The sequence below is a fragment of the Artibeus jamaicensis genome, unplaced genomic scaffold (assembly GCF_021234435.1).
Source record: "Artibeus jamaicensis isolate MK-2021 breed Jamaican fruit bat unplaced genomic scaffold, CSHL_Jam_final contig_685, whole genome shotgun sequence".
Taxonomy (NCBI): Eukaryota; Metazoa; Chordata; class Mammalia; order Chiroptera; family Phyllostomidae; genus Artibeus; species Artibeus jamaicensis.
In genome coordinates, this window is record NW_026521924.1 from 35,429,061 (window position 1) to 35,453,397 (window position 24,337).

The 24,337-nt window shown below is 58.1% G+C and overlaps 1 protein-coding gene across 1 annotated transcript in view; it reads right to left on the reverse strand.

Annotated features, from left to right (window-relative positions):
* Positions 1–133: 133 nt before the first annotated feature.
* The window catches only part of TAF4 (TATA-box binding protein associated factor 4), a 47,427-nt gene continuing 23,223 nt past the window's right edge, over positions 134–24,337 (reverse strand). Inside the window, exons 5-16 of the mRNA XM_053671150.1 lie at positions 22,631–22,750; positions 21,913–22,035; positions 21,395–21,484; positions 20,766–21,011; positions 18,612–18,759; positions 18,133–18,247; positions 16,212–16,381; positions 15,830–15,960; positions 15,070–15,195; positions 14,573–14,629; positions 13,866–13,985; positions 134–1,578 (exon numbers count right to left, since the gene is read on the reverse strand). Of these exons, the coding sequence (XP_053527125.1) occupies positions 1,411–1,578; positions 13,866–13,985; positions 14,573–14,629; positions 15,070–15,195; positions 15,830–15,960; positions 16,212–16,381; positions 18,133–18,247; positions 18,612–18,759; positions 20,766–21,011; positions 21,395–21,484; positions 21,913–22,035; positions 22,631–22,750 (1,614 nt within the window). The 3' untranslated portion in view covers positions 134–1,410. The remainder of the gene's footprint in view (positions 1,579–13,865; positions 13,986–14,572; positions 14,630–15,069; positions 15,196–15,829; positions 15,961–16,211; positions 16,382–18,132; positions 18,248–18,611; positions 18,760–20,765; positions 21,012–21,394; positions 21,485–21,912; positions 22,036–22,630; positions 22,751–24,337) is intronic.

The window sequence follows — 24,337 nt, forward strand, 5'->3', positions numbered from 1 at the left end:
CCAATTCCAGCGAGCAAGCACCTCGGCAGAACCAGAGCGGCGGCTCCGGCAGCGGAACCTGGAGTTAGAGAACTGGGAAAAACAGGCAAAGCAGATACAGATAAATTTGTTTTTAATAAAGGAGTTAATTTTCTTTCAACCCTATATAAAACAATAGCAATTAAAAACTTCATTTTCTGAAAGTAAAATATTTACATATGAACAAGTAACTGTGCAAAATTTACATGAAAAAATGGAAAGACGGGATTTCCTAAAAGACAAAATAAAAGGCGTAACAGTTCTCAGGTGTCGGTAAAAAATACTGATCACTCAGCTCCCACTCTCGCGAATCAAAGTCTGCCGTGGGGCTCCCACGGAGAAAGCCCGAGTATTTACAGTCATAAAAGTACTATCAATAGACAATTTAATACAATAACCTCTGAAAATATAAAGAACCAATTAGTATATTTGTAATAAAAAAATAGGTACAAAGAAGGGGCTTTGCTCTGGACGTCTGTAAAGGGACCCACGGCTCGCGTACAGTCTCTTAGCAAAATAATTATTGTCTGTTTACATAGCCGTCTCATGTCATGTGCCAAAAATTATGTACAATTACTGACAAAATACACCGACCATTTTTCAACACTTGATTCACACTGAGAAACAGTCTTTTGATGATTCTTCTCAACTTTGATTTTATTTCATCTAAGTTTTCACTTTTAGCTAAAAAACACAGTGCAAGTAAAATATATTTATGCTGAAAAGGTTTTCATCTCTTTTTAACTTTACAGCTTTACAAACTATAGCAAATAAAATGCATTTGTACAGATGCCGACCGCACACTCAGGGTCAGGAGCCCCGGGGCGCGCTCCACCAGGCAGGGCAGGGGCTGGCCCGCGGCAGCCACGCCGGATCGTGTCCCTCGAGAACTCGGACAAAGTCAGGGAGGGGGCAGATAAATAGTCTAAAATCAGTTTGCTTTGCCAACTGACTAATACAAAATAAAATAAATGAAATGAGGTCATCGGCTTGCAGACACACACCTACGCAGGAAGTGGGGTCGAACTAAAACCAAACGCACAAATAATGGAGAAACCGCTAGGAGCTGACGGAGGGCAGCTAATTATTTGCTAAACGATTCGGTCAGTTTTTATATATGGCTTGTTTGGCAAGAAGGCCACTCAATCAAGGATGAGTTAGGGTTTAGCTGTCCGTATTTCAGAGCGCCCAAGGGCCTCTGTGTTCTTTGTTACAGAAACAGGTTTTCCTCCGAGTGAAGAGTTGACTCAGAAACAGGAATATAAAACGGTTCCATTGCAAAGAGGTGGCTGTTTTTGAAACGATATCCCGTTTGCGTGTTACAAAAAGGCGTACTCTGCAAATGTATAAAACCGTCCCCAGGCGCCTCCGCGGAGACGCGCCCGTCCTGTGCTACTTGAGGAGCGCTTTGTAGAGCAGCAGTGAATGGCTTGTCTCGCGCTCATTCTCTAGACAGAATATGAGGTCCCTGAGGTTGACCCGCGTGATCCTTTGCCGTGTGAACTGCCGGGGGGTGCCCACGCCGGAGCTGCCTGGGACCGCCGAGCCGGGGCCCGAGCCCTGGTGATGAGAAAGAAGACAGCCGAGTCAGCGGTGCACAGAGGTGGGCGGGACTGAGGGCGGAAGGAAAGGCAGGACCAGTGAGGCCCAGAGGGCACATCTGGGCACACCCAGGCTCCCCTGACAGTGGAGGCGGCACCCCGCCAGCCCCCCACTACACGGAAGTGCTCCAGGAAGCCCCTGGGGTGGCGAGGCGGGGACAAGCACCTTGCGGACCTGCAGGGCCGCATGCTCGGGCACTCGCTCCGGAACGCTGACCTGCCCTCCCCACAGCTCAGACTCAGGCCCCACGGCCTGAGGAGAGAAGTGGCGCTGCTGGGCTCAGAGCCTGTGACTGCAGCCCCCAGGCGTGCGGGGCTCAGTCCCTCCTCCAGTGACAAGGGCACATTCCCAATGCCACACAGTCGGCATTCCAGAACCAGAGAAGCCGCCCGTCAGCTGGCTGGGCGCGGCACTCTGTGGTCACCATGGGTCCCCATGGACAAGAAGGGGACTCGCTGCTGGCCCGAGTGGGCTCAGGGCCCGCATTTCGAGCCCCGGAGGTCTGGGTCTCCAGGCTCAGAGGGGAGCCCAGGGCTCCTGCAACAGTCTGCTCAGCAGCGGCCTGCGGTCTCAGCATACGCCACCTCCACTGGACCCCAGAGAGAGCCCCCCACTCCCAACTGGATGGCCCTCGTTTTCCCAAGTGGAGTGAAAACTAAGTGCCTGCACCTGATGGTTGAAGTTGCCTGTGTGCATCTTAAACACAAAACCACAGTGTATTTTCACAGCACTTTCTCAAGATTCAAGGTAGGAGCAGAGGGACAAGGCTGCAGTGCTGCAAGTGACCAGCAGGTGGCAGACAAGGCTGGGCCTGGGGGGGCGGGCAGAGCCTTGTCCCTAGGGGCCTGGGGAACCTGTGTATCTCAGGTGTGACTTCCACCAAAACTTACATTCTCTGCGGGCCCCTTAGACTCCCAGCCACCCGGGGCCCCGGGGCCTCTGGTGGCTGCTCTTCCTTGTCTGAAAGAACTACCTGGGCTTCCTGGGCGCCCACAGCGCCCACAGCGCCCAAGAGCAGATTCGGGCGGTCCCCTCGGCTGCTGAGAACCGGACAAGGAGGTGCATGCACCACAGGCCCAGAAGTTAAAGGTGGTAAACGTCAGAAATCAAGATAAACAGTATCTTCTAAAAACAACACAAATGACCAGAGTCACAAACACAGAACAAACTTGTGGTGGCCAAGGGAGGGGCATGGGCCCCACTTCCAGTTAGGAAGTGATCCCGGGGCCTGGCCGAGGGCACAGCGTGTGGTCGACACTGCTGCACAGGCGGTGACAGGGCAGTCCTGCTGGTGTTGTGCACAAAGAGAGCAATCACATTCACTGTACACCTGAAACTAGTATGATACTATATGTCAACTACAGCTCTTTTAAAACAAACAAACGCTCCCAATGCAACTACCTTTTAAAAATCAAAGTTGCTGCCAAAAATTCTGACGCGCAAGTACCCCCAGGGCTAGAACAGGGCGCCTCCGGGCCAGCTCTGCCCGGCCGGCTCTGGAGGTCAGTGAACGGGGGCGACCGGCGTTTCCCACGTCCCTGCGGACTTCTAGAGAGACCTGTGCTCAGGGACATCCTGCCTCGTGCTCAAGTGCCCTCTAATCTCACGGGCGACTGCTCCCCACCACACTGGGGCTCTCTGGCTGCAGAGGGTCCAGCCTGCGGGGCGGGGACCCCTGAGCAAGAGGCCCCAGACCAGGGCACAGGACAGGTCCACCCACAGCAGCCCCCAGCAGAGGCCTGAGGTAACAGAGAACCCAGGGATGGCGGCACAGTCCTGTCCTGTCCCACAAGCACTGACTGGGGTGGACACAGTGAACCTGAATGTCATTCACACTGTCCCCAAGCACCAGCTTCCTGCTCTGGAAGGAAGGGCGCCGTGCACACCTGCCCCCAGCAGGGTTTAGGAAAGGACAGAGGAAGGTGGTGGTTTCTCTTCAGGACAGACGTGCCAGGATCAAGGCGTGCCCCTACCCCCGTCGACCCAACAGGCAGCCAACACTCAACGTGAGGTCGGGGTGGGGGGGTGTGCGGGGACCCCCCAGGGGTGCACAGAGGCAGCCCACAGCAGGTCTTCAGGGGGCAGGGGGAGGGGATCTTACCAAACTGGCCAAGATTGCCCCTCCCCATCCCGGGCCACCAGGACCTGTTCCTGACGCTGAGAGCGAGTGCCACACCCACAGTGGCCAGGGCACTACAAAGGGGCTCCAGGTGACAGGCACCTCTAACTGCTCCAATGTCCGAGCTGACAGGGTCACCCAGCACGGGCTCCGCCTGGCCTGCCTGCCCACACGACGTTGTGTTCCGGCTTGTCTGCCCCCATCTCTGCACCCTCACACCAGCACAGCAGCTGTGTCACAGGCAGACACTAGGGGACGTGGCTCGAGAGAACGACCACCACTGTCATGAGCAACCCCAGCGTGCCCCACTGCCTCCCCAAAACCACAGCTGAACGGGAAAGAAACATGAACTACACAGACAACGTTCCATCAGAGGATGGGCGGTGCCCACGCGGACAGGACAAATGACAGAAGCCCTGTCCCCAGTGTGGTCTGTGGTGCCCCAGACTGAGAGGTGGACAGGAGTGGAGGGCAGGGGCGCAACCATCCAAAAGTACCACCAGGAAGTCTGCCCTCCACCCATCTGTGCACCCTCAGCAGGCCTGGCCCCCACACGGCAGATGGGAGGTGATGGGTGCGGGGTGCCAGGATGGGAGGATGAGGGGATGAGCCTCAGAACCTGGGGGTGAGCAGGACAGGTCAAGGTCCTGCAAGAGAACGTCACTGCCAGAGGACAAGTGCCCTCCCAGCAGCCTAACCCAACAGCAGTCCTGCCAGGCTCCCCTGACGCGGCAGTACTGCCAGAAGAGGGCGCCAACCGCCCGCCAATGGAGTAACAGACCCCCCCAAACAAAACGGAGACTAGAGGGCGCAGAGAATCACAGCACAAGTCAGAGGAGGCGACTCCACTCGCTGGAGACAGGGTCTGGGAAAACAATGCACTGAGGCGACACCTTCAACAATACACACACATGAGCACTTGAGAACAGGAAAAGTACCTTCACTCGAAATTCAAACATGAGGGGAGGGATTTAAAGATGGAAGGAAGAGTTGAACACAAGACATAGAAAGAAAAGAAAAAAGTATCTGGGAAATGAGCGCTTCTCGCTGCATGGTGCGGGGGCGGGGGGGCAGGCCCGGACAAGGACAAGTCTGGACGGGCACACTGAACAGGACAAGAGGCAGACAGGGCCTTGCACCCCAGGTGGCACCCCTCCTCCGCGCAAGTGGGTGGAGTCCAAACCCCTCCGTCTGCCGTTGGGACTGAACAAGCCATTCAACCCACTGGGTGACAGGAACCTGGGTCCTCTGAGGGAAGGAGGGCTGGCCGGGAGGAGCCCTGTGCTCTTGCACTGGAACCTGAGACCCAAGCGTGAACCCCTGCCCGCAGCGCAGGTGCACTGGGGAGGACGAGGGGGTGTGTGAGGGGCCTGTGGGGCCACCAGGGCCCAGACCTGTCCCCCACGCAGGACTCTCCGACAGGAGAAGCCAGGGCTCCCGGGACCAATGGCAGAACGAGTGGGGATGAGCAAGGAACAGTCTGCGCTGTGCATGAGAAAGGGTCCCCCACGCTGGGGTCCCGTATGGGATGGACGAGGAGCCGACCTGGAGAAGAGCACAGCGGCCAACGGAACAGAGGGCAGCTGCAGGCCTCTGTCCACACCAAAACACCCTCACCACGACCCAACACTGACCCGGCTGCTCTGGCACGGAGTGAATGGTCCTGGTGCCTCCTGTGAGACAACAATAACAGAGGGGAAAGCATGACTTCACAATGGAGTCCCTGCAGGGCCCACGTGAACCACGTGCTCAGTGGTCACCAGCAACGGAGCTGCCGAAAGGATGGAGTGAGGAGGACACAGACCGCTTCTGGAACAGTCCAGCACAACCACATAACCCGGACTTGACCACGAGAAGACATAAGGTCACTGCAAACTAAGGGGCTGAACCAAACAACCACTCCGTACTCTCCCCAAGTGCCAAGGTCCAAAAAGATAAGGATGAGCAACTGTCACAGGTCAGACAAGACCCTGCAAACGGAAAAGGGCGTGAGTGGAAAGAACGGGAAAAAGCCAGCCCAGGACAAGTTGCAAAGACACGTCTAAGAAAGCTGTTACCCCCAACCCACAAGGACCCTGAGAACTCACTAGGAAAACCACCCAATTTAAAGTGGGCCACGACCTGAACAGACCCCTCCCCGCAGACCACACACAGGTGACAAATGAGCGAACCAGAAGACACGCCCATCCCAAGTCACCAGGGACGCGCAAACTAAACTCAACGCCACCGCACCCGTCAGAGCGGGCAGACACCAGAGTACTGACAACACCCAGTGCCGAGGACAGGGAGCCGAGGGGACGCTCGGGTCCCACCAGTAAGGAGCAGGTGGGGAGCAGGTGGGGCTTTGGAGCCGCTGTGGGAGGCAGCTGGGTGGTTTCCCACAAAAACCAAACAGGCTCACGTGACCCAGCGGCCACGCCCCTTGGTATTTACAGGAGGAGCCGGCAGCCCCGCCCACAGAACGTCCTGCACGTGGGCCTGACTGCAGCTTGGCTCCTGATTGACAGGCCCGCCAGCCACCCAGATGTTCTTCCTCGAGTGGGAAAGTCACCAGGGCCCCTCCAGACAGCGGGACACGGTTCAGAGCTGCTGAGAATCGCACTGTCGAGGCCGAGTCTGAGAATCCGAGGAGGGGCCCGTGACACGCAAGACGGAGTGAAAGGCGCCAACGTGAGAGGCTGCACCCGGTGTGCTCCCCACTAAAAGCAAAGCCGTGGAGACAGGGAGGGACCAGCAGGTGCTGGGGGTTGGAGGAGGCAGGCCCGGGGAGCCCAGAGGACTCAGGGCAGTGACTGCTCTGTGTGACACCTTCACAGTGGACACATGCCACCACCCGCTCGTCCAGACCAACAGGGCACGCCCTCGAGCGTGATCCCAGTGTGAACCACGGCCTCGGGGTGGCCGGGCGTCAGCGCAGCCTCGCTGACCGTGACAGCCGCGCCAGCTGGTGGGCTGGGCGCAGGGGTGGCCGGGGGAACAAAAACACCTCTGCACTTTCCCGAAACTGCTTTAAAAACTCTATTAACAGATTAAATTCTAAAAGACGAGCAAAGCGCAGTTTCCAGGCCCGTAGCAACGATGCGCCCTGGAAAACACCGCGTCAGGCACACAGAGCCCTTAGAAGTTGCTGTGATGCCCTGCGTGTCCACAGCCAACTCGCAGGGCTTTGGAGGCCACACTATGCGGACGTGACCGGCTGCACCCAGGAAAGGGGGAGAAGGGGGGAGGGGGGCCCGCCGCCCCGGCTCCAAAACGCGGCGACCGACAACGGGTGTTTCCCATCGTCTCCATAAAGACAACAACAGAGTCCCAGGTGCGGCCCCTGCACTAACACAGCCCACGCACCACCTACGCAGACGCCGGGTCGCACACAGCCCCGGTCCGCACGTGCACCCAGGCCTGCATGTCGGTCCGCAGTCGGTCTGCCGCCGGGCCCCGCAGGAAGCGGCCACCTCATCCGTCCTGCGGCAATTTCTCCGGGTGTTTCGCCACCTCGGTGAGGCGGGACCGACTACCGGTCCCTGCCACCCTCGCTTTCTCACATGGGGGCCCCCGGCGGCCAACGCAGTCGCCCGAGCCAGAGGAAACTGGTTTCTTGCCAAGGTCACTGGAACGAGGCCCCGGGGTCCGCGCGCAATGTGTGCCGGGACTTCCACCGGCGGGTTTCAAGTACGCAAAGGAGCTTGCGCACCGCATACTGTACGCACGCTCACACTCGCACGCCCGTGCACGCTCGCACGCGACACGCATGCGCACGGAGGCGCGGCACTGACGCACGCACGCACGCACACGCCCTTCGCGGCGCTGTGGGGCCGTCCAGTCAGGAAAGAACCACGGCTCCGGCGCAGCCAGTGCGGGGCAGGGTGCACGGGTCTGGAAGCCACACGCCGGTAAAACGGCAGGCTGAAGGGGTGCGGCGACACTGCGAAAGGATCTAGAAACCGTGTGAGGAAGCATCCAGTGACTAACCTAGAAAGGACGAGAGTATTGATTACCACCCACTGAACGCAACAGGAGACCCCAAGTCAGCACACTGGGCGACGGATGCCGCACGAGGGAGACCCCCCAACCTGCCACCGCCACGGTTTGCGGGCCGGGCAACGTCTCCTCGCTAAAGACCAATCGCTCTTGGAGCATAATCAACAGCCTGGCGGACGGCGGGTGACCGCGACCAGATCACCGGGGTGGAAGGCCAGCACGGGGGCTGCCTGGCTGGCGACCGGAGCAGGGCACCGGGGCCTGACCTCCGCACTGTCCGGGGGAGGACCCTAACGAGGCATGTGCCCTGGCCCCGGGAGAGAGAGAAACGCCGCCAGGACCGCGAGGGAAGCGGGGCCACGTGTGAGGGCCAGCCCGTGGCGGGATGCGCCAACTGCCTGGGCGAAGGCGGGCAGGCGGGAGACACGGCCGGCGTTTGGGGTGACAGGCAGCAGCGTATCGAACACAGACTGTGCGCGTGTGTGGAAACAACACAGCAACGAAAGGGTAACAACACAAGAATAAACTGGTTGCACACGCATGCTGTGAACCTACGTTTGCCCCACACTGAAAGTACAATGTGTATGTAACAAATGCACATCCACGCGTACTTGGGGGTGGGCGGAAAGCAAGAGGGTGAAGAGGAAAATGTGATCGTGTTCAGAATTGAAAGTGAATGAGGGGATTACTCTACTTCCTGCAACTCTGGTGTAGGTTTGAAACTACTTTAAAAGAAAAACACTTGGAAAGAAGTTCATCGACATATTCTGGGGAGACGGTAATGAGCAGCATTTTTTAGGATCTTGCCAAAGGCCCATAGAAAACTCAGAGCAACCAGAGAGTGACACCAAAACCAGCGATCTGGAGCACAAAACCAGGGAAGATGAACCACAAGCAGCCACACGCCTGAAGGGCATCCCAAAACTGCGTGGGACAAGTCAGGGGGAGGGAGCTGGGCACCACCAGATCTTCACTGAGGAGCAGAAGCTAAACTGGGAGGCTCTGTCCCTCGCTCAGCAGCCCAGTGCTGGGAACCCTCACAGGACCTGCCAGGGATCCAGGTCAGAGCACCCAGCTGAGCAGGAGGGGACAGCAGGGGCAGGGGAAGGTGCAGGTCCGCACGGGTAGGGAGCCAAGCCACGGGCTCTCAGAGCAGGAGCACCCACACTTGAGTTCTATGGAGACAACATTTGAGGAGCCCGCCCAAGTCACAGACCTGCCTCAAACCTCACTACCTCTGAAAGTTGAAGAAAACATGTTCACAAAAGCAAGCAACTGAAAACCATCAGAATCAAGTCCGATATGAGACATTACAGGAAAAGATAGAAAAAGGAGCAGAGTGACATCTCTACACAACAAAAATACCAAAAACAGTTGAAAACTGTAATGTGTTCATTCAAAACAAGCTAAAGATGTTAAGGAAATAATTACAAGTATGAAAGAACAACAAAAGTCAGAATTGGCAAAACTTAGAAATAAGGCGAAGAGTTAAAGACTAAACTAAAAAGAACAAAAGAGCAAATAAGCAAAACAAATACTACCTTTATGAGGAATTACAAAGGTGAAAAGAATTTAAAGTACAAGTTTTTTTAAAAGGAGACAGAACAAGTCCAGGCAAAGGAGATACAACAGAGAGTAACAGGACTCGGAAGAGGCAAACAAAGTCGGAAGAAGTCACCGAAGAAAATGTCCCTAACCCGTCGGATCTGACGTGCACTGGAGGAACACAGTCCACACTGAGAATCCCAACCCGGAACAAGCAACTCCAGGAAGAATAACAGCTTGAGGGAAGAGAATTCTCGGCATAAAGAATTCACGGCGTACAAGAGAATTATCATGAGACTTGGACGGCAGCACTTCATCCCAGGAAACCATATGTAGAGCAACACACATGAAGGTTCAGAAGAAAAGAAACGTGAGCCACAGACTCACATGGCCGTCAACACTGACCTTCAAGTAGAAAAGGCACGGTTTTCAACATGTGAGAATTTGGGCGGTGGTGTCCCCATGAACCGTTCCAAAACGTCTGGTAGAGTTAGGTTCAGAAAATAAGAAGTCGACAAGCAGACTGGTCATCAGTTTTAAATACACAGTTACTTCCTGAACTGGAAGTTAAAGGAGGCTAACAAGAGCAAGCAGCACATCACTGCTAAGTGACAAACCCAGCCCCATTGAGGGTCGACCTCGATCACCCTCTGAAATGAGACCCTACGTGACAACACCTGACACCAGCTTGGACAAGGAAAGTAGGGTCTGCAGGCGAGTCGGCTGGGTCAGAGGAGCTTCAGCAATGCCAGGAGCTTTGCGCAGACCCTCACTGCACCGAAGCAAGAACCAAAGCTGCTGAAACACTCTCGAGGTAGATAAGATCCAGAGTCACTCAGCACACAACAATCACAGGACACGCAAAGACATGGCAGTGTGTGGCCCCTGGTCAAGGAAAAAAGGCAGCCAACAGAGACGAGCCTGGGACTGTCCGGATGCTGGACTTGACAAAAACATTAAGCAGCTTTTATTGACGGGTTTAAAGAATAATGGGAAAATGTAGTCTCAACAAGTGAGCAGAAAGGGGATCTTAGCAAAGAAACAGAAACCATTAAGCGACCTCAATAAAAATCCTAGAAGTCTTCAGGCCAAGATGGAGGCAAACATGGAAATACTGTGCCTCCTGGCACAACCACAAAGATTTAGGAACAAAAACAACCAGAACAGACAGAAAACTAAACTGTATGGAAGTCTGACAATCATTCATTCAGACCAGTAAGAGGGGTGGAGTCGGCGGCTGGCAGAGAGCAGTCTCAGCAGGAAAAAGCGGTGGCTAGCAAAAGTATGGGCATGCAGTGGCTCAGGGCTAGCAGATCTGGGGAGTTGGGAGGAAACTAGCAGACCCAGTGAGGCACACAAGGCAGCTGGCTGACTGCAGACACACATTCCTGCGCAGATAAACTAGACAAAAACAGGCAGCGAGACAGACTGCAACGGAGCCCAGGGCTCCAGTGCCAGGAAATAAAGCCTAAAAGCATCGACTGAAAACACTTGTGGGGGCCAAGGTGCCAGGAGAGACTCCCAGCCTCACAGGAGAGTTTGTTGGAGAGACCCACAGGGCCCTAGAACGTACACAAGCCCACCCACCCAGGAACCAGCACCAGAAGGACCCAGTTTGCTTGAGGGAAGTGGCAGAGGGAACCGAAATCGAAGAGAGAGCGTACCAAGCACCACTGTGACCTCTCTGACCCCGCCCCCACATACAGCATCACAACCCAGCAACTTGGGTTGCCCTGCCCTGGTGAACACCTAAGGCTCTGCCCCTCATACGAAACAGGTGAGACCAGACCAAAAAATTATGGCTCAAACGGAAGAACAAATCAAAGCCCCACAGCCAATACTTTTAAGTGACCAAGAGATAGCCAGTCTATCAGATGCGCAGTTCAAAACACTGGTAATCAGGATGCTCACAGAACTGGTTGATTTTGGTCGCAAATTAAATGAACAAACGAAGGCTGAACTAAGTGAAATGAAGAGAAATGCAGAGGAAACCAATAGTGACGGGAAGAAAACTGGGACTCAGATCAAGGGAGTGGACCAGAAGGAAAAAACAATCAATGAAGAAACAAGAATTCAAAAAAAATGAGGAGAGGCTTAACCTGCAGGACATCTTTAAACGTTCCAACATCCGAATTATAGGGGTACCAGAAGGGCAAGAGGAAGAACAAGCGGAAAAGTTATTTGAACAAATAATAAAGGAGAATTTCCCCAATCTGGCAAAGGAAATAGACTTCTAGGAAGTCCAGGAAGCTCAGAGTTCCAAAAAAGGTAGACACAAGGAGGAACTCATCAAGGCACATCATAATTACATTACCCAAGATTAAAATGAAGGAGAGAATCCTAGAAGCAGCGAGAGATAAGGGGACAGTCACCTCCAAAGGAGTTCCCATCAGACTATCAGCTGGTTTCTCAAAAGAGACCTTACAGACGAGAAGGGGCTGGAAAGAAGTATTCCAAGTCATGAAAGGCAAGGACCTACAACCAAGACTGCTCTATCCAGCAAAGCAAAGCTTTCATTGAGAATGGAAAGGCAGATAAAGTACTTCTCAGATAAGGTCAAGTTCAAGGAGTTCATCATCACCAAGCCCTTAGTTTATGAAGTGTTAAAGGGACTTATCTAAGAAAAAGAAAATAAAAATATGAACAGTGAAAGGACAGCAAACTCACAGTTATTAACAACCACACCTAAAACACAAGCAAACTAAGAGGACAGCTAGATCAGGAGCAGAGCCACAGAAATGGAGATCACATGGAGGGTTAGCAACAGGGGAGTGGGAGGAGGAGAGGAGGGGAGAAGGTACAGAGAATAACTAGCAGAGACGGTGGGGAGAAAATAGGGAAAGGGCAAGAGTAGTGTGGGAAATGTAGAAGCTAAAGAACTTATGACACATGGACATGAACTAAAGGGGGGAATGTGGGTGGGAGGTGGGGTGCAGGATGGAGAGGAATTAAAGGGGGGAAATGGGAAACTGCAATGGCATAACTAATAAAATATATTATTTTTTAAATCCTGGAGCTACAGAACATAGTAGCAAATAAAAACTGCACTGAAGGGGCTTAACAGCTGACCGGAGACGTGGTCGGGGAACTCAAGGATAAACCAGTAAAAATTATCCATCCGGTCTGAAAAGAAACAAAATGTGCATGTTAACAGTCCCAGTAGAAAAAGGTAATGTGAGAGAAAATGCTGTCCTACAGGTCTGAAGACCCCAAGCAGGTTACATATCAAGAGAACCAAGTCTAAACACAGCACAAACTTCTAAAAACTAAGTGATGATCCAAGCAAACAGACATGAGACAAACAGGCACAGGCAAGAAATTCAATCTGTGGTCTGTTCCGCTGGGAGCCGACGACAAGGGAGCAGCCGCCCCGAGCAGCGGAGGGGAGGCTTGTACACTGGTGGTGCTTTACCAGACCTAGGGATACTAGTGTGCAATTCACAAAGCACACTAGTCAGCCTCCCTTCTTTTTATGTAATATGGACAGGAAAAAACTACATCAGAACAGGAATTTCACTTAGAAACGGAACGAGCCCAATAGTAAAACAGAGGGGGCTCAAGGAACAGGGAAAATGTGAAGGACGGCTAACTCCTAGATTCACTTACCCTTTACAGTCCGTTCTGTAAAACTAAGTGGTATACATCTCAATTTACTTGGCTTATTCAACAATATAGGAGAAATGAAGTCTTAAATTTAAAAAGAATTGAAAGAAACAAACAGACCATCAACCCAGGATTTTATACTCAGGGAAACATCATTCAAAACCGAGAGAGAAACACAGCCATTATGAGTCATGAAAAGCGAGGACCCCACCATCCACAGGTGGCACTGTAACAACCGGGCCAGCGCTGCCTCCAGACACAGGCCTCAAGGAGGGGGCGTTGAGCACCGAAAACAGCACAGGCAGGACCACGTCAGTGACCAGGCTTTCTCTTCCTGTGATTCAATTCAAAACAACCAGCAGTTGAAAGCAAAAATAACGTCCTTTAAGGTTGGGTTTCTAACGGTATATAACAACACGCCAAGGAACACGGGAGGAAACTGATGGGCCTGGACAGACACGCTGTGTGGGAGTGACCGACCCTGCAGTAAGAAGAGCTTCCCCGTGAAGGCCATTCTTTGAGAACCAGCATTTCCCGTGTCCTTTTTATTATTTTTTTTTTAAGATTTTATTTATTTATCTTTAGAGGGGAAGGGAAGGAGAGAGGGAGAGAAACATCAATGTATGGTTGCTTTTCATGCGTCCCCTGCTGGGACTTGGCCTGCAGGGAACTGGTCTGCAACCCCAGCATGTGCCCTGACTGGGAATCGAACCGCGATTGTCTGCTTCGCAGGCCCGTGCTCAATCCACTGAGCTACACCAGCCAGGGCTCCCGTGTCCTTTTTAAAGTCCGTCTAAACCTCACCGGACTCAACGATGGTGATAAAACTTCTCATGGAAAGAACTCAGCTCACGTGATGCTCACAAATTAAGTGGGTCTGCGTGGAAAGTGGCAGCTGCACACGTGAGAACACCAGCTCTCCTGAGAGTCCGACTGCCCGAGAGGGACTGCCAGGGGGCCCACGGTCCCCTCCAGCCCTTGTCCCCACATGCCACTGTACCTCTGTCCCCGAACCTGGACCCGGAGAGTCCACTTTCCGCTTTTTGCGGGGCCCGATGGCGGCCAGCGCGGTGAGGTTGGCGTCCCGCTGCCTCATCTGCGCCAGCTCCTGCTGCTGCATCTGCACGACGAGGGGACAAGAACAGTCTTCTCACCGCCACGTGGCACACAGGCACCAAGTGGTTGGCACAGTTTTCTAAATTACAATTTCCTTAAACAGTGAACACCTTCTACAATTAGAAAAATAACATGATGGAGATGCTCATCATAAAAACCTCAGAGCATGTGAACAAATGTAGAAAGTACGAAGACTAAATGCACCCCATGAGAAATCAGCACTAACTTTAAAGTCGGAAAACACCTGTGCAAACGCTCCTTTCATTTTTAACCCTCACCCGAGGACACACTTTTTGATTTTAGAGAAAGGAGGGGGAGCGAGAGAGAGAAGCATCAATCAGTCGCCTCCGGGACCCGCCCCAACCAGGGACTGAACCCGCACCTGCGTATGTGCAGTGACAGGGAATGGACCTGCGACCTTTTGGTGCCCAGGACTGTGTCAACCACCAGAGCCACCTGGCCAGGGCAAGACACTTTACGGAGCCAAGAAGTGCCAGCCCCGCTGACCCCCCTGCTACCAGGTGTCCTGGGCGCGTGAGCACGGCTCTCGGGCAGCAGGGAAAGCTCCCAACCACAAAAGCCCCTCCTCACCTCTTTCGCCTTCTGCTTTAGCCTCAGCTGCTCCGGATCCTCTTGTCGGGACCGAGACTGTGTTCGGAGAAGGAGCGGAGGAGGTGTGAGTTGTGCTAAACGGGCGTCCCCCGACAAACACGCTACCTTGTTCACGACGTGGCAATATCCACATCATGACGGGAAACACACTCAATTGTTTAAATGCTTAAAGCCAAAATATGAAATTTTACACCACGCATCACGGGGAACAAAAACAACTCTTCAGAAAGCCACTTGGACAGAAAAACTCAGGCAGGGTCTCTGACGCACCTGCCGACTGACCGCAGGAACCTAACTGGGTGGGGTGTGAGGACGGGGCACTGGGACAGGTCCTGCCCGCCACGCCGTGGCTCCCGGGGCCTCGCGTCACAGCCCCGTCCCGACCAGCCGCACCCCAGACACCGCTCCTGCTGCACAGGAACACCAAGGGCAGCCGCGTGCCCGGGACTCTCAGCCAAGCGACTGCCAGCACTTGCCTTGGCTGCTCGCATCAAGATCTCTCTCTCCTGCTCATCCTTCCTCTGCTTCTCAATCTGATCAAGCTGCTCAAAAAACTTGAGCTGTGCCCGGACGTCACTTGCCTGCTCGTACCTGTCATCATCCTTAAGAAGTAAGAACGGGATCAGTTAGGACTCGGAAACCCAGCTGGAGGGTCTGTGTTCCGCCGCCCAGGTCCAGTTCCCATGGCACCACCTCACTCCCCCGAACCCCGCATGTCCACCCGACCTGGCACCCAAGCTCACGGGGCGTTTCCACTGTGCACACTTGGAAGTTCAGGTTTTCCAAGTAACGTTTAAACACTTTTACAGCAACAAACGTTTTAAAGCAAACGGCCCTGCTTCCACTCCGACTGCTGCTCCACAGACACAGTCGCCTTGGCCCGCCCATCCAGCTCCGCGGCTCCGGAGCAAGCAGGACACACGCCGACTGCTGCCGTGGGGGGCCTGGGCGCAGGGGACCCCCCACAGCACACAAGGGGCGGTGTCTGAGTCCCCCAGAGTGGGCCACAGCACGGGTCTCCGGCTTCGGCTGGGAGCCCCAGGCATCAGACCCTATCACATCAAGCTGAAGGCCCGCCCAGCCCTGCTCCACCATCCCTCTCCCCCCCACCAGCCTGGGGCCAAGCACCCGCCAGTCCTGAGCAGCCCCAGGAGTGGGACCTTCCCCAGACCAACTCTGTGGGAAGCTCGAATAAGCCAGCCGGGCCGCGGGCTGGGCAGGGAAGCGGCACGTCACCTTGTAAGAGAAGTTCTTCTGCTGGGCCGTTTCCGAAACCTTCTCCACGAGGTTCTGTAGCCTCTGCTGCGTGGCGTGGGACACGTAGCTCACCACGTCGGGGTGCAGCTCCGTGATGCCGTGCCTCTTCCCTGGGGTCAAGCGGGGGCGGGCGTGTCAGCACCCCCCCCCCCCCGCACCCTGCGGCTGCACAGCCCCAGCGGCCCAGGGGGCCTGAGGGCCGAGCACCATCGCCACCAACCACATGGGCGACACGGACAAACCACCTGGTGGGGAGCTGCTGGCAGGAACGCTGGACCCTGAGCACAAAGGTCACGGCGCCCACCAACCAGACCCCCACGAGGACGCAGACGTCAGCAACAGCTGCGAGGCGGGAACGCACCTATCTCTAAGATCCTTCTCTGCAGAGGTGCCGGGAGGAGGAAGGTCTCATCTTTGCAGGACCGCGTGAGTGTGCCCACCAACTCGGAGTTTGTCGCTAAGATTCTTGCACTTTCTTCTGACAGGTTGACTCCAGCCATCGAAGCCACGTCATTGATGTCATCGTCGTCCCTTCGGACAAGAAGGGAAGGCAACTCTGCTGAGCCAGGGCTGTCACAGGAGCAGACTCAGGGGGTCCCGACTCAGGGACCGTGACCAGTGGTGGAGGGGATGGGAGCCCCCTGCAGAAAGCACAGCGCACAGCTCCCCAGGCACGTGCCCCGCCAGCTGCCTGGCGCAGTGTCCAGCTGCCTCACACCAGTGTGCTGTCACCCGACTGCGGAAGCCTAGCATCTCCTTCGACAGTAAGCCTGGTGTTTTAAAGAAATGCCTGCTCTGGGTCACGGCGGACATTGAGTCTCTGCACGCAGATGAACAAACACGGACACTGGGCTAACCCAAAGGTCAGAGAGCAAAACCCAACACTCCGCTCGCTGCTTCAGGAGCCCCCGTCAGAGTCACAGATGGATCATTTCTCTGTGACACAACCACCAACTCTCAGGAAAACTGGGGCGTGGGAAGAACCTCCTCCTGAACCCCTGGCAGGTGCGCTGCCGACGAGACACTCCACAGGCCCTGCAGAGAAGGGCAGCCACGAGAGAGCCAGGCACCCTCAGAGAGCAGGCCCCACCAGGCTCCCAGACCCCCAGCCACGCTCGGAGCCGCCCAGTTGGAGGATGTCCCAGAGCGCCGTCCGCCGCAGTGTCCTGCTCAGAGTCAGAGCTGCCTTTCGCTGTCTCCTCGGCCGCCTTGGCCTGAAAAGCCCCGTGGCCCTTCCTGACCCATGCTCTGCACACGTGGAGGAGCGCGGAATGTCCTCCTTTCCCCTGCCTGTTGCCCCCCAGTGACGAGACCCTGGTAACAAGACCCCGGTGAGGAGACAAGGGAGCGCACTTCTCGCAGGGACTCCACAGGAGTCCCGTCTGTCAGCCCGGCCTCTGCAGGCACTGGCCGGGGGCCTCTCACCAACATGCCCTCTGAACACCGCCCTGTGGCCCCTGCCCAGCTTCCCCGCCGTCAGGGCGCCCCACCACCCACAGTCATCAGCGAGGGCCCACCGTGCACGCATCCCACTCCGCATAAACCGCCAGTCTGCCTATTCTGTGGCCACGCAGCTCTGTCTTGGCCACACGCCCTGTCTGTTCCTACACACGCGGCCAGCAGGAGGCGGCTCGCCCGCCCGGCACCGCTCAGCGCAACAACCCGAGGGCAAGCGCCAGGTCCCTCGCCTTCTGATCCAGGCCGGGGGTCGCCTTTCCTGGGCGACCAGTTACAAGGTGAGACCTGAGCACCTGGCTGCCCACTGCCCCCAGGCGTCACTGTTCCCGGCTCTGTCGTTGGGCAGGGCGACATCAGGCCTGTCTGCACTGAGCAACCGGCCGACCCAAGCCGACGGTGTGTGTCCCGTTCCAGCCCACACCACCGCCCAGAGGCCACGCAGCTCCCTGCGTTCCGCATTCCACTGCAGGGGAAGCTGAAGCGTCCACAGCCTCTGCCCACTTGCAGTTCTGATCCGCAGGGTGCCCCGCCTCCAGCTGCAGCATCTGCGCCACCCCCCACCACAGCGCTGCCCCCAAGCGGGGCTGCCTAGGCACACGGCCACCAGACAGGAAGGGGAGGCCCACAAAAGCCGCCTGACACCCGCCACGCCCTGCAGCCTCCTCCTGCCTCGCCGCTGCGCAGGCCGGGAGCCCCGTGAACGCTTCCGAGGGCGCTGAGGTTGGGGGCGTGAAGCACCGCACAGTGGGACCCTAGTGCTCTCAGGAGATGGGGCCGTGAGACCGCGTCAGCAGCTTTCCTGTGACCACACACAAAGTCCTTACCGAAACGAGCCGCCGCCCGGCTCCTTGAGCTTGTTCTTCTGAGCAGCAGCCGCCTGGGCCGAGACCGTGGAGAGCGCTTTGGTTCCAGGCAGCACAGTGGGCTTCACCACCGGGACTGCAGAACAAGGGGCAGAGGAAGACCCCCGACGTGGGCGCGTGTCCTGCCCGTGTACGGACAGACCGAGGACGCAGCTCCCGTGCCCAACGCTCCCAGGCAGGGCTGCCCGCCCCCCACCCTCGATCGGGCTCTCGTGGTAGACAGGCAGCTACTACGAGGCACAGCAGGGTGGCATCTCGTAAGCCTTCTATCTCCTGCACCGCCCCAACCAGGGTGAGGGCGGACAGCGCCACCGAGATGGTTAACGCTGCTGACTTGCGCACCTCGCGGTGAAAGGGTCAGTTCTGCTACGCGTATCCCAGAAGAAAGAGAAAACTGGAGGACAGGACCCTCGGCGAGCAGCCCGAGACCACGGCCTCACCTGGCTGCAGTGGGTTCAGCTGGATCTGCTGGGGTGTGGTCAGCACGATGCGGTTGTGAGGCTGCCGGAGAGCCACCATTGGTGTCTGCGTCAGCGTCACCTGGGGGGGCCGGATTAGGGCTCCGGGCTTGGGTGGCTGCTGGATCACCTGAGGCAAAGCCACAGCCCTGTGAGCAGTGATAGTGGCCAGTGCCCCATCCCCAGCTGTCCCCCTGCATGGCCCAGGTGGGGACAAGGTCAGATGCTGGCACATCAGCACTTCAGGGCAGATTTGCCACCTGGACACTGCACATGACCCAGCTGGGGAGAGGCCGCTTCCCCCGCATGTCAGGAAGGTGACATGGCCCACTGGGGTGACAGGACAAGTCTCTGCTTCTCCCCATTTCCTCTGAGAAAGGAGATGGCATTCTCACAGGGGGAATGTCAGATTTCCTACGTCCTGCCTTACACCCGACCCTCAAAGAAGAGCCGCTCCCACTGTCCCCCCGAGGTGGCCTGAGCCCCACGGCTGTGCACCTGCTGCTCCCCTAACGGCCGGGCCTGCACGGCCACCAGGCACACACTGGCCCTCCACTCCTTCCCGGTCCCCCCGTCCGACCAGGCCGCCCCTGCAAACACTGGTGCTCCGAGTCCTGGCGGGACTGAGCGCTCCCCGCCGAGGCCCAGAGACCCTGCCAACGCCACACGGCTACGGTCCACGCGGCCTGGCCCCACACCCCTGGGCCAGGAGCTTCAGAACCCAATCTCTGAAGTTTACGAAGGTGACCTGGTGGGTGTGCTGTGAGGTACGCACAGAGCGGGTGGGGCAGTGCCCTGGGGTCACACTGTTCCTGCAGCCCCAGCTGATATGGCTCAGGGTGGGCATCATCCTGCAAACCAAAGGGCTGCGGGTTCGATTCCCGGTTGAGCATATGCCTGAGCTGTGGGTTCAGCCCCCAGTCTGGGCACCTTTGAAACACAACCAGTCACTGCTTCTCTCACATGGATGTCTCTCTCCCCTGCTCCTCTCCCTAAAAACAAAGAGCTTCCACAGCGACACCCACGGAAGCCCCACTGTGCAGGATGGGTGCAGACGGCAAAGCCTCCGACGCCTCAGGTCGGCTCAGCCACAGACCCACGGGAGAGCTCCCGGTCTCCGGGCAGACTCGGGCGGCTGCCCGCTGCTGACAGCGAGCGTGCACAGCCACGCACCGCAGGGAGCGGAACGCAGAAGGGCGCAGTGTCTGACACCGGGGGACACCAGTGACGTCACACCATGCCCCAAAGCCCAGGCTCCGAGGAACTGTGACTTTCCACCAGTCTCTTCGTGAGAACCAGTTTTGCGTGACCAGCCCCCGCGGCTGCCAAACGGGGCAGCCCTGCAGCCATGGCACACGGAAGCCAAGGCCGGAGCAGACCTGCCCCGGAGTGAGCAGAAAAGTGGAACTGTCACGTGCCCGCCTCCAGCCCTGGCCCCTCACGGTCGCCCCACTATCTGGCCACCCTGCCTCCTCACCGGCAGTGTAGGAGAAACCCATGCAGGCTACACCCGGGCAGCTGAGAGCCCTGGGTGATCCGGTCGCCCGCTGGGCCGCCGCACCGGGCCATCAGAAACGCCCTCCACAGCCCACTGTGGGTGGCAGGGAGCCCGCCCCTGTTCCTCTGTAACTGGCTTCAGAGGACCAAGGCCGCTCTGAGGTGTTTTTAAGGCCCCGGTCTGCTGTGGGAGCCCAGACAGCCTTCCTCAGCTGCAGCCCTCAGAGGCCGACTGGACCTGTCCGCAAACGAACGGCAGCGGCCTGCATGCACCTCAGCTGCCACGAACCAGCGAGGCCAGACTCACCGCGAGGCGGCCTGCGCCATGACGCAAAGGTTCCCGCGGCCACCCGCCCATCCAGTGCGGGACAGGCCGCTCCCCGTGGCTGGGCCGTTGCTCCTGATCAAAGGCACACCCAGGCAGGAGTCACGGCACACGCACCGTGTCCCTTTAAACTAGGAACACCCCACATGACACCGACAGCGGCCTGGCCACCTGCCCACTTCACGTCCCTGAGGGAGGAATCACTACGCCTAGCCGCTGAGCTGACCCCTGAAGCCGACGCCCCGGGCCGTCCCGCAGGCTGCCCTGAGCTGAGGCGGGCAGACGGGCGGGGTGGGGGGCTGTTGCCTGCATACCAGCGGCGTGGGCTGCCCCTGCTTGCCAGCGCCAACCTGTGTGGGCTGCGTGAGGCTGATGACAGGGGGCTGGAGGGCACTGGTCACGGCGGCCGCCGTCTTCCCGGCCGTGCGCTGAACGGAGCTGCTGAGCACCACGGCCGTGAGTGCGGTGGTGGCCTGCGGGGCGGGCGGCTGCTGCTGCTGGCTCTGCTGGATGAAGGCCGCGGAGTCCGGGGTCAGCTGTCTCAAGGCGGGCAAGCTCCTCTGGGCAGACACAGACATGGGGTCGGCAGGCAGCACAGCATCGAGCAGCTCCCGAACTCAGAGACGCCGCGCTCGGAACCCGAGAGTGACGCCTCTGGGGCCAGCGTCCCTGCAGCACCCTGACCCACTGACACCGAGCAGGACCGCACTCAGGGCGACGGCAGATGCTGCTGAGCCCCGGCGTCCTCCAGGGCGGGGCCCGCCAGCCCTCTGACCAGCCCAGCACGGCCACGGTGCTGAGGTCCCAACTCCCAGAAACACTTCTGAGACAACAATGGACACTCGACCACAGAGCACTGTAAGCTTTCAACACACAGGTGTCAACTGCGCACCCCACCCACCCCGGGACAGGCACGGTGATGGGCCACAGGCTTCGCCGTTACCTTCAGGAAAGGCACAAGGTAAGGTTGAGGTGAAGAATTGAGTTCTCGGTAGAGCCGACTGGTGAAGTCTTCTGCTTCAATTTTTCCATCCTGAAAAACAAACCGACGTGAGACCCCTGCAGAAACAGGTGCGTACTCCCACTGCTCCCACCCAGTGTCGCCCTGGTGCCTGACCCACAGCCCTGCGTCCTCTGCCAGGTCTGGGCCTCGCGGAGGCCACAGGACCACCAGGGTGCGTGCGGAGGCCGGCCCACGGCGGGTCTCCCTCACGCAGCTGTCACGCAACATCCTGCCAGGAGCCAGGTCAGCCTGAAGGGACCTCCCCGTCACAGAGCCGCCACACAGGTGCAGGGGATCAGGGACACCCCTCCTCAGAGACAACGCCTCCACTCGGCCCCAAGCCTCCAGGACGAAGCCCTGGACGGCAGGGCTGTGGCAGATGTCCCCCCACGTGTCCTGCCGGGCCCCCGACAGTCCACCGCGTCACGTGCAGGACAGGCCTGGCGCAAAGCCCTCACCAGCAGGTGCTGCACCAGCTCCTTCACGTTGGCGGCCGTCTCCGTGGACTGCTTCCCGGACGAGGCGAGCTTTATCAGCGTGGACAGGAAGTTCTTGCACTTCTTCACGTTCTCCATCGTTTCCTGGACTCGAGTGAAAGAGGCGCCAGTGAGCGTCTCAGGAGCAGATTTCTGCTGTCATCTGGTTTGCGACACGTGCGTGGGAGCCATGTGCTCCTCTCGGAACTCTGTCGAGAGCGCGCACTGACACTCCTGGCCTGCTGCCAGGGGTAGAACTGGATGAGGGCCCAAGGACCCCCGACCACTCGGTCGAGAGGGGCCTAGCCACACCTCAGGCAGCTGCCAAGTCCCTGTCAGGACCGGCGCCAAGTCGAAGCCACAGCGTACAAAGGTGGCTCCCTCAGACAGGCACCGTGATGCTGTTCGCTGTGAGGGACTGCCACACCCACCCAAATGCACGACAAAAGGACAAACTCAGCCACTGAAGCTGAGGGGGAGCCCTGGGAAAGGACCGGGACGGCCACGAGTGGCATGCGTGGCCAGGTCGGAAGGTGTGGGGGGGGCGCACAGAGATGGGTGGGTGGGCACGCAGCCCCACAGACGGCCGCTCCGCTCGGTCCCCATGCAGCACCCCCAGCCCCACTACCCAGCTTCTGTTGCCGTGGACAGCCCTTCGCATGTGTTGTCAGGCCCGACGGGCACGAGTGGTGGCACTCACCGTGGCAGCCGTGGAGGTGGTGGTGGCCCCTGGGACGGTCCGCTGCGGCGTCCCCGTCTGGACAGCCGTCGCCGTCCCAAGTGAGGCTGTCTGGGCAGCGCCACCCAGCACAAGCTGAGGCTGGGAGAGTCCAAAACAAGCAGTGAACAGAGGCTTCGGACAGCACCTCACGCCTAAGAAGAGAGCTCCCTGCAGCAGCGGGGCCCTGCCGGCCGAGCACACGAGCACACGGCGGGACACACTCGCTGGGGACCGCAACCTGCGCAAGGCCGCGCCCAGCACCACCGCCCTTGGTGCCTGAGCAGCAGGAGTCTGCACTCACAGCAGAAGCCAAGCGACGAGGCTGCTGAGAGAGCCTAGCCCCCAGCGTCCACCCTGGAAGTCACAACTACCAGGACCGACCACTCTGAACGTGAACCAGACCTCCTCTCGGAAAGTGCAAGCACTGGACAGGGAAACTGCAACCAGGAGAGCCACCACCTGGTCTGTGCAGAGCCTGGTGACCAGGCAGCCCTCCGCGATGGCTCTGGAGTGGGCGGGCTGGGCCCCTAGGCCCCGGGCCGGCCCTTCCTTGCTCTGCAAGAGCCGATCTCATCAGGAAACAGTGACAGGAGAGCGGGGGTTGGGCAGGAGGGCTGTCGGGGGAGCGCAAGGACGCCAGACACGCTGCCTGGGGCAGCTCGGCCCTCGAGGTCGGGCCCCAGGCTCTGGCTCAGTGGCAGGAGCGGGCCACAGACGTCACCCGTTCTCTCCATTTTCTCAAACGTTCCTTCCTTACAACGTCTGAAAGAACACTGCAGCCCTGGCACAGGCCCGGGCGGTCCCAGCACCCCACTGGGGCACTGACGCAGCCCACCCTGAAGAGACCCGCCCAGGCATCCCAAGGGATTCGAGCGGGGCCGAGCGGCTTCGGGGAGGCCTGGGGGCTGCAGGCAGTCGGGCTGCCTCCACAACCTGTCTTCCTTCCCTGGTGACACAAAGCCCAAGCCGTCGCTCCCGTCACTGGCAAACATCAGAGGACAGGAGAAGCAGACCACGCCACTGCCGCTGGAGCGCCTCCCCAACCCCGGGGGTTTGCCTCACGTTGAGCTTGTCCCCACACCTGCGATGCTCCGCACGGGCGCAGATGCAAAGCTGACCACGCACCACTGCCCCCCAGAAATGCCTCTCACTACAGCGGGGACTCAGATGCGCCAGCCACGCCAGACTCAAGGCTGAAGCGTGCGACCCAGAGCGCTCCCAGGGCCCGGGTGCACTTCCTGTCTAAGCAACAATGGCCCCTGCTGGATATGCCAGAGGGAAAGAGGGACATGACCCAGGGAGAGGAGTGCCCAGTACGGGCTGCTCCGGACCCTGTGCCCATCCTGGACCCCCACTGCCTCTGGGCCATAGCTTCCTCGTACAGCAGCTGAGACAGAGCTGCTGCCCAGCACTACCACAGAAATCCCATGCAGACCAGCAGCACGTCAAAGCACAGCCCTGGCCACGCAGACGCCTGGCCACACCTGGCCAACGCTGTGCTCCCCCTGTGCGCCCCCGAACACCTCCATCCTCCACTCCAGCCACTCTGCTTCCGTCTGCCCCATCCCACCCGGCTGCCCTGGCCAGGCCTCCTCTGCTGGGATGGGAGGGCCCCCCACCACCCGGGGCGCTGCAAACCACCGCCAAGCTGTCAGAGGCACCACAACCCACAGGGAGGCCCAGGAT